We start from the raw sequence: 8,742 nt of genomic DNA on the forward strand, positions 1-8,742 counted from the left end.
GGTCTTGCTCTTTAATTCATTCATGTTCCCTCTGACTATGGTGAATTATGCCATGAGGCTTGGTGGGTGAATAAGTAGGACAAGCATTTTGATAGAAAAAATTATTTTTTTTGAAAAATTATTGATAAATGTCATTGTTCCGGACTATGACACGTTTAGGAACCCTTGAACTCCTTCATTCGAGTGTTGCCTAGATATCTCTGCCTCGCTGACGATGAATTTTTGAATGTACCCCTGACGACGAAGTCTTTTTGCTGATGCGGTCATTTCCTAACCTAAACAATACATTACAAAGGCTTTACTAGGGTGTTGACCGAACCTTTTCAGGTTGCCTATGCATCCACAAGGAATCAGGTCTGAACGTAGTTCGAGGATATAAATAAATGAAATATTGAAGTGACCAAGCCTGAGTCACGCTTCCTACGTATCCAAATGGAATCAGGTCAAAATGTAGCTCGATTAAAATAGGTGCAAAAATAAAGAAATGAAATTTTAAAATGATATGACGAGTCTGACTCAGACTGCCTAAGTATCTAAATGGAATCAGGTCAAAATGTAGTTCGATTAAAATAAATGACAAAATTCGATGTGGATTTCCTACGAATTCCTACAAGAGGAAATCAAGTCATGGCGTAGTTCCGAATACATGGAAATGATACTTGGATTTTCTATTACAAACGAGGGACCGGACCCTACGTAGGTTGCCTATGTATTCCACTGTGGGAAGTCAGGTCAAGCGTAGTTATGTTACACAAAACCTAACCTCATTGTCTTCAATCATAGTATCTTTTGATTGCATCTGAATTGAAGGGCTTTGTGCTCACTCTGCCATCTATTTATGCTAAGATTAATGCTCTTCCTAACAGTACCCGATGGATCACATATGGACCCTGCCAATTTGGCACGAACTTTCCTTTAGCTTCCTCTTGATGTGAAAATATCTTCTTTAAGACCAGATGCCCTGGTATGAACTACCAAGGTTTCACTTTCTTGTTGAACACCTTGGTCATCCTGTTTTGGTAAATCTGACCATGACAAACTGTGTCCATCCTCTTCTCATCAATGAGAACTAGTTGCTCCTGCCTAATATGTATCGATTATGCATTGTCTAGCCTGGCTTCCTGGATAATCCTTAAAGAAGTTATCTTGACCTCTGCGGTATTACGACTTCAATACTGTATACCAATATATATGGTATTGCCCTGGTAGACGTCCTCATTGTAGTGCGATAGCTAAGTAGTGCAAATGATAAAATCTCAGGCCATTTCATGTGGTCGTATACTATCTTTTGCAAGATCCTCTTTATGTTTTTGTTGGCAGCTTCAACAGCTCCATTCATTTGTGGCATGTATGATGTGGAATTGAGATGAAAAATTTTGAACTTCTCGTAAATTTCCCTCATGAGATCACTGTTGAGATGTATTGCATTGTTAGTTATAATTGACGCTGGGATCCCGAATCGGCTGACTATGTTGTTACGGCGAAATCTGTCTCCGCCTTCTTTCTAACGACTTTATATGTAGAAGCTTCGACCCATTTGGTTAAATAATCAATGGCCACCAGGATGAAATAATGCCCGTTTGATGCGGCCAGTTCTATGGGTCCGATCACATTCATGCCCCAAACGGCTAACGACTAAGGAGAACCCATCATATTTAGCTCATTTGGTGGAACCCTAATAAAATCCCCGTGAATCTAACACTGATGTCATTTTAGCACATAGCGAATGCTATCTCCTTCCATGGCCATCCAAAAGTATCCCGCCCTTAGAATCTTCTTGGCTAAGATGAAACCGTTCATGTGAGGCCCACACATCCCTGCATGTATTCCTTTAACAATCTTATCGCTTCTGCAACATCCACACAACTTGACATACCTATTTTTGGGGTCCTCCTGTATAGGTCTTCCCGGTTAAGGAAAAAATGGGTTGTTAGCCTTCTTAGTGCCCGCTTCTTACCGTTAGTAACATCCTACGGGTATTTTCTTGTCCCAAGAAACCTTTTGATGCCATGATACCAAGGCTTACCATCTGGTTCTTCATCTACGTGAAAGCAATATGCATGTTGGTCCAAGATCTCTACCTCAATAGGGTCAATGTAATTCTTGTCCATGTGATGAATCATTGATGACAATGTTGCAAGAGCATCGGCGAATTCATTCTGGATTCTAGGAACATGCTTGAACTCGATCTTGGTAAATTTCTTACACACAACTCTCACACAATGCAAGTATGGCAGAATCTTGACGTTCTTTATAGTCCATTCTCCTTGGATTTGGGGGATCATCAAATCAGAATCTCCTATGACCAAAATTTCTTTGATGTTCATATCGACCTCCATCCTGATCGCAATGATGCATGCTTCGTATTCTGCCATATTATTTGTACATGAGGGCCTTATCTTGGTTGAAATTGGATAATGTTGTCCTGATTCAGAGACTAATACTACCCTTGATCTCTACTCCCTTGAAATTCATAGCTCCATCAAAGAACAGCCTCCATCCTAGATAAATCTCCAAAATATCTTTTTCTGTGAATAGTACCTTTTTGTCTGGGAAATATGTGGTAAGTAGATTGTATTAATTGCCTACTAGGTTTTTTGGAAGGTGATAAGCCAGATCTTGTCCCTTAATGGCCTTCTGCATCACGTACATAATGTCGAATTCACTGAGAAGGATCTGCCACTTTGCTAGCTTTCCAGTTGGCATTGGCTTGTGGAAGATGTACTTGAGCAGGTCGAGTCTGGATATCAGGTATGTGGTGTTTGCTGATAGATAGTGCCTCAATAACTGGGAGATCCAACTTAAAGCACAACACGTTCATTCCAACAAGGTGTAACTAGCTTCGTACGGCGTGAGTTTCTTGCTCAGATAGTAAATGGCTTGCTCCTTTTTTCCTGTCTCGTCATACTGTCCCAACACGTATCCGAATGCGTTATCCAGTACAAATAGTTATAGTAACAACGACTTTCCTAGTTCGAGAGGAACTAGCACTGGCGGGCTAGAGAGTTACTCCTTAATTCTGTCAAAAGCCTTTTGGCATTCCTCCGTCCATTTCGTGGTGGCGTCTTTCTTTAGTAACTTGAAAATTGGTTCGCAGATCATTGTTGATTAGGCTATGAATCGAGTGATGTAGTTCAGTCTCCCGAGGAATCTCATTACGTCTTTCTTGCTTTTAGGAGGATGTAAGTCTTGAATAGCCTTGATCTTTGAGGGATCTAACTCTATCCCTTTCCTACTGACGATGAAACCCAATAATTTCTCCAGTGGGAACTCCAAATGCGTACTTTGCAGGGTTCAACTTCAAATTGTACCTTTGCAACCATTCAAATAACTTCTCCAAGTCATTTAAATGATTCACCCTCTTGCTTGACTTGATGATGATGTCATCCACATATAATTTAATTTCCTTATGGATCGGGTCCTTTCTCTTAGTGAAGGGGATGAACGTCTCAAAGAATAGTTGTGACAACTAAGCCCAAGTGAGAGGATGTGAACCTACTAGTCTGCCTCGAACATACTCTTGCCACCACCTCTTAGCAGAGCCATGCTTTTGAAACACTGTAAAGTCAACTCCGTTGGACTCCAAGATACCCATGTTATGCAATACCTCATGGAAACGATCCAAGAAATCCTAGGGGTCCTCAGAAAGAGTTCCACCGAATCAAGTGGGAAACAACTTGGTGAATTTGTCCAACCTCTTCAGCCCATCTACTAATATCGCGGGTCCCTCCCCGAACTGTGTATCAACAATGGGCTGAGCTCCCCTAACTAGTAGCACTCCTGGGGTATGATATTCGTGAACCATCTGCTCTGGAGTGTGAGTAGCCGGGGTCTGGGCTCCTCCCCTAGCCTGAGAGATGAATGGTACCATAGGAAACACACCGGCCTGGGCCACACTCTCCATAAGGCCAACCAGGCGGACTAGGGCGTTCTGAAGTACTAGGGTAGTAATGAACCACTCTAGGACCTGAGCAGGTCCTACTGGCATGGTCAGAATAGGAATCTCCTCCTCCTGCTCGATCTGAGGCTCGACAACAAGTGTTGTTGTACGTGCTCTAGGCTGAGCTCCACCTCTATCTCTTGCCCTACCTCGCCCCCAACCTCTACATCTGGAAGTGGATACAGCATGGGGCTCCGAATCTTGATCAGCTACTGATGCAGTACGTGTCCTCACCATCTGTGAGAGGAATAGAATGATACAAACTCAATGATAGAATAAAGTCACACGATAGAGAGAGAAAGAAAGAATGTGAAATTTCCTAAAGCCTTATAGCTTCTAGAAAATAAGCATAGACGTCTCTGCATCGATCCTCAAGATTTTACTAAGCCTGCTCATGACTCGTGAGATCTAGGCAACCTACTGCTCTTATACCAACTTGTCACAATCTAAAATCCCAACCAATAAGGGTAGTGATGGTACCTAATATCGCTTGCTAGGCAAGCCAATATAACAAATAATACGAAAAGAAAAGAAATAAATATCTGACAGCTAAACATATAACATAACGTAAAAACAACTCTACGATAACATAATAAGTCAAAAAACCAATAACTGACATAAACCACCCCAAGATTTGGTGTCACAAATACATACACTTCTAAATCCAACCAAATACAAGGTTATAAAAGAAATATAATACTATCCAAAACAAAATGGAAATAATACAACAAAAATAGGAAAGTGACTTTAAGACCTGCGAATGGGATGCAGCTCTACCTCGAATCACTGTCCGGTATCTGCTAATTACCTCTTGGGGCTCCGCTGGTACCAATGTCCATATCTGCATAAGAAGTGCAGAAATATAGTATAAGTAAAATCGACCCAATGTATTCAGTAAGTATCGAACCTAACCCTGACAAGGTAGTGACGAGGCTAAGATAATACACCTACTAAAAACCTGTTCAGTTATATACATAAAGCAACAAAATAACAAATAAAGCATCAAAAGTGACAACGGGGTGGGGACATGTAGAAAGGGCAACAAGCGAAACATTTAGTAAGAATCACCAATAAACCTCTTTCAAAATAAGCACTGAAACCATCAAGTCAAGTCGACATTTCAAATTTTAAATCCAAGCAACACCCTTCATGCTTTTACTCTCATCCTCACCATATATCATAAATGCAACTGCACGGCATCACCTTTAGCGCTTTTACCCTCATTCTCACCATGTAGTATAAATAAGCATGTGCATGGCATCACCCTTCATGCTTTAGCCTGACGTTCACTCAAGCAAAGATATCAATATACAAACAAGGCACGACAATACCCTTCGTGCTTTTCACTCTTTCTCAACAAGCAATCATAACAACACAATACCAAGCAAGGTGAGAAGTAAATTCATCTTCAACAAAAGTATTGAACTCCACCCGTCATATGATAATCTTTCCACAATTAGAGCCAATGACCAATCAACAATTTCCACATTTTCAGCACCCAATATCACATCAATCTTTATATAAGAAGTAACTTGAAAGTGCGTAATCAAAGAATTCACAATATATCTATGACATGGAAAACACAATAAGCAAATTAACATGGTACAAGTAAGGAAAGTTCCATCCGCATGATTATCCCATGGCCCGCGCATATACAATCGTCACCTTGCATATACGCTGCCCCCAACATATAATTCGCATAGCAACTAGACTAAATTCTACCTTATTTCCCTCAAATTAAGGTTAATCGAGATACTTACCTCATTCCACAACAAAATCAATAATCAACCATGGCTTTTCCTTTCGAACAAGCCTCCAAACCAACAGAATCTAGCCAATTATCGTTCAAACAATTCAAAACAGGCTTTAGAAATAACCCAGGAATGAAAAAGGTTCAATTTTGATCCTATGTGAAAAATTCAACCCCGGGCCCGCTTGGTCAAAATTCGAGATTCGGACAAAATTCCGGTTACCCATTCACCCCCGAGTCCGGTTATGTGATTTGTTTTGTAATGCGACATCAATTTGAGGTCTAAATCTCAATTTTACAAAATCCCTATGTTCTAACCCAGAACCCCTAATTTCTAACTTGAAATTCATGGATTTGATGTTAAAATTTATGAAAAAGTAATTGAAATTGTTTGAAAACTAGTTAAAGTTTCTCACCAATGAATTTGGGAAGAACATCCTCTTCACAAATTGCCTCTAGTGAGTTTGGGGTTGAAAAATGGTGTAAAATGAGCTAAGTCCCGTTTTTCCAACTTTTACCCAGCTGCAGATGTCGCAATTACAAATTCTTGTTCGCAGTTGCGATGTAAGCAATTACGAGCAACTGATCGCAAAAACGAGTAGTGCAATAGACCCACAATGTCGCGACTGTGACTTTTCTTCGCTATTGGGAAGAGCCCCCTCCATCGCAAATGCGAACAGAGCTTCGCATTTTCGAAGTTGCTTGCCCCTGCTCCATATTGCAAATGCAATTCTTAGGTCGCAAATTCCACCACCGGCCTATCCGCAAATGCGACCATTTCTTCGCATTTACAACGTCTTCAGTCCCTGCCCAAAATTCGCATTTGCGAGCCTAACATTGCCAATGTGAGTCTTGCAATTGCGATTAGGTCTTCGCAAATGCGAGACCTGCAACCTGAACATACCAGCTGCTATTTCAGCGGTCCAAAACGTCCCATAACGTATCTGAAGCTCACCCGAGGCCCTCAGGCTCCAATCTGAACATGCACACAGGTATAATAACATCCCACGAACTCGCTCGCTAACTCAAATCATCAAAATAATACTTTTCCCGTTCCAATTTATGTGAACCTGTTTGACTGGGCATAAAGTTTAAGAAAAATAAAGACTTTTGAAATTTGTGGTCCTAAACAATTCAAAAAGGGGTCCAGAGTATTTGTGTGGTTATAAAAGCTTCTTATTAAGGGTAAAATTGGAAGTTTAAGCTAAATTATTTCCAAATTTAGAAAGGGGTCATTCTTTTTAGAGCAGACCAAAAAGAAAACAGCTTCACATAAACTGGAACAGAAGGAGTATCAATTATCAAGAAACGATCATCAAAACTCAAAATTTCAAATTTTAAACTCATTTTTCCAACTTGTCACATAATGCGCCGAAACGCTCTCGGGTTACCCTGGACCCCAGCCAAACATATGTACAAGTCCAAAAACGTCATATGAACCTACGAGTATTGTCAAAATACCGATCCGAGGTCGTTTACCAAAAACGTTGACCGTGGTCAACTCTAACCTTATTTATAGTCAAAAATCATATTTACTTCAAAATTTACATAAAAGCTTTACGAAAAATGAAACGGAGTATGCACACAAGTCATATAACATCAAATGAAGCTTTGGGAGGTCTCGAAATACAAAAATAAGGGTTAGTACTCAAAACGACCTATCAGATAGTCATAGTACGGGTGCGTGGCATAAGCCTCTCACCAAGTACATATCAAGTGCCTACACTCAAAGGATTATACCTGACTCCGAAGGGGCGGATCTAGCCTAAGCACCGATCAAATCAAATGTCAACGATCAATATCACTCAACCCAATATGGGGCCTGACACAGCATCCCCTCACAATCAATATCAATTCTCAACAATTAATCTCACACCGTCCAATATGGGGCCTTGACGCAAATATCACCTCATAATCAATGTCAACACACCTTGTCACGACCCGAAATCTCAACTGTGGGGCCTTGATGACGCCTAACATCCATTTGCTAGGTAAGCCAACATTAGCTAATTACTTAACCAATTTTTCAATATTTTGAAAGAGAGTAATGATAATTAATAATTGCTAAACTCGGAAATGAACAAAATATTTATATAAATAATGCGGTACTAAACTACTTCCAAAAATCCGGAGTCACAAGTACATGAGCAACTAGAACACTACAAATATGGTCTGAAATAAAGTACAACTGTTTGAAACTAGATAAACAATAAAACATGATAGAAGGAGACTTCAGGGACTGCGAACGTCGAGCAGCTCTACCTCAAATCTCCTATAGCAGTCAAATCCGAGCAGTCTCCACTACGCGCCACTAGGACCAACACTGGAATTTGCACAAGAAGTGTAGAAGTGTAGCATGAGTACAACCGATCCCATGTACTCTGTAAGTGTCGAGCCTAACCTCGACGAAGTAGTAATGAGGCTATAGCAATAAACTCACTATAAACCTGTACGAATAATAATAACAAAATAACAAAATAGAAATAAAGCAGTAAACTCATAAAAACAGGCCCGAAGGTCAACTACCAGAGGGACCCAAAATAACATGATCTAAAATCTCATATCACAGTACCTAGATAAAACTCTACAACTACAACATCTACAACACATCATACTCTATTGCGCGCAACCTAATCATAAAAATTATCATAATACCTGTTGCGGCGTACAACCCGATCCCAACATTTAGCACAATATATTTTGCGGCGTGCAACCCGATCCCAATATCATATCATATCATTATCCATTGCGGCGAGCAACCCGATCCTAATATCAATTCATTTCAATACTGTTGCGGTGCGCAACCCATTTCCAATATCAACTCTATAACATAAACAACGCAACACAACTAATTACGAAATATCAACACAAAAGGAAAATGAAAACAAACAGAGGATAAAAAATACCTCGTAATCCCAAATCTCGACGATTCAATAATCAAGAATAGCTAAATGACTCACATAATCAGAATAACCTAATAAAGTGCATCAAGTAATATAAGGACAATAAAAGCAAGTAAAAACATAAGACAATGAAAATATATAATTAATAC

At 40.0% G+C, this 8,742-nt stretch overlaps 1 protein-coding gene across 1 annotated transcript; it reads right to left on the reverse strand.

Moving 5' to 3' along the window:
• Positions 1–915: 915 nt before the first annotated feature.
• Positions 916–2,375, reverse strand: LOC138900037 (uncharacterized). Its single transcript, XM_070186738.1, has 2 exons — positions 2,027–2,375; positions 916–1,025 (listed from the first exon to the last, which is right to left on the reverse strand). Exons 1-2 carry the CDS (start codon positions 2,373–2,375, stop codon positions 916–918), a joined length of 459 nt encoding a protein of 152 aa, XP_070042839.1.
• Between the last annotated feature and the right edge of the window lie 6,367 nt (positions 2,376–8,742).

This window comes from Nicotiana tomentosiformis, chromosome 10 (assembly GCF_000390325.3).
Source record: "Nicotiana tomentosiformis chromosome 10, ASM39032v3, whole genome shotgun sequence".
Classification (NCBI taxonomy): Eukaryota; Viridiplantae; Streptophyta; class Magnoliopsida; order Solanales; family Solanaceae; genus Nicotiana; species Nicotiana tomentosiformis.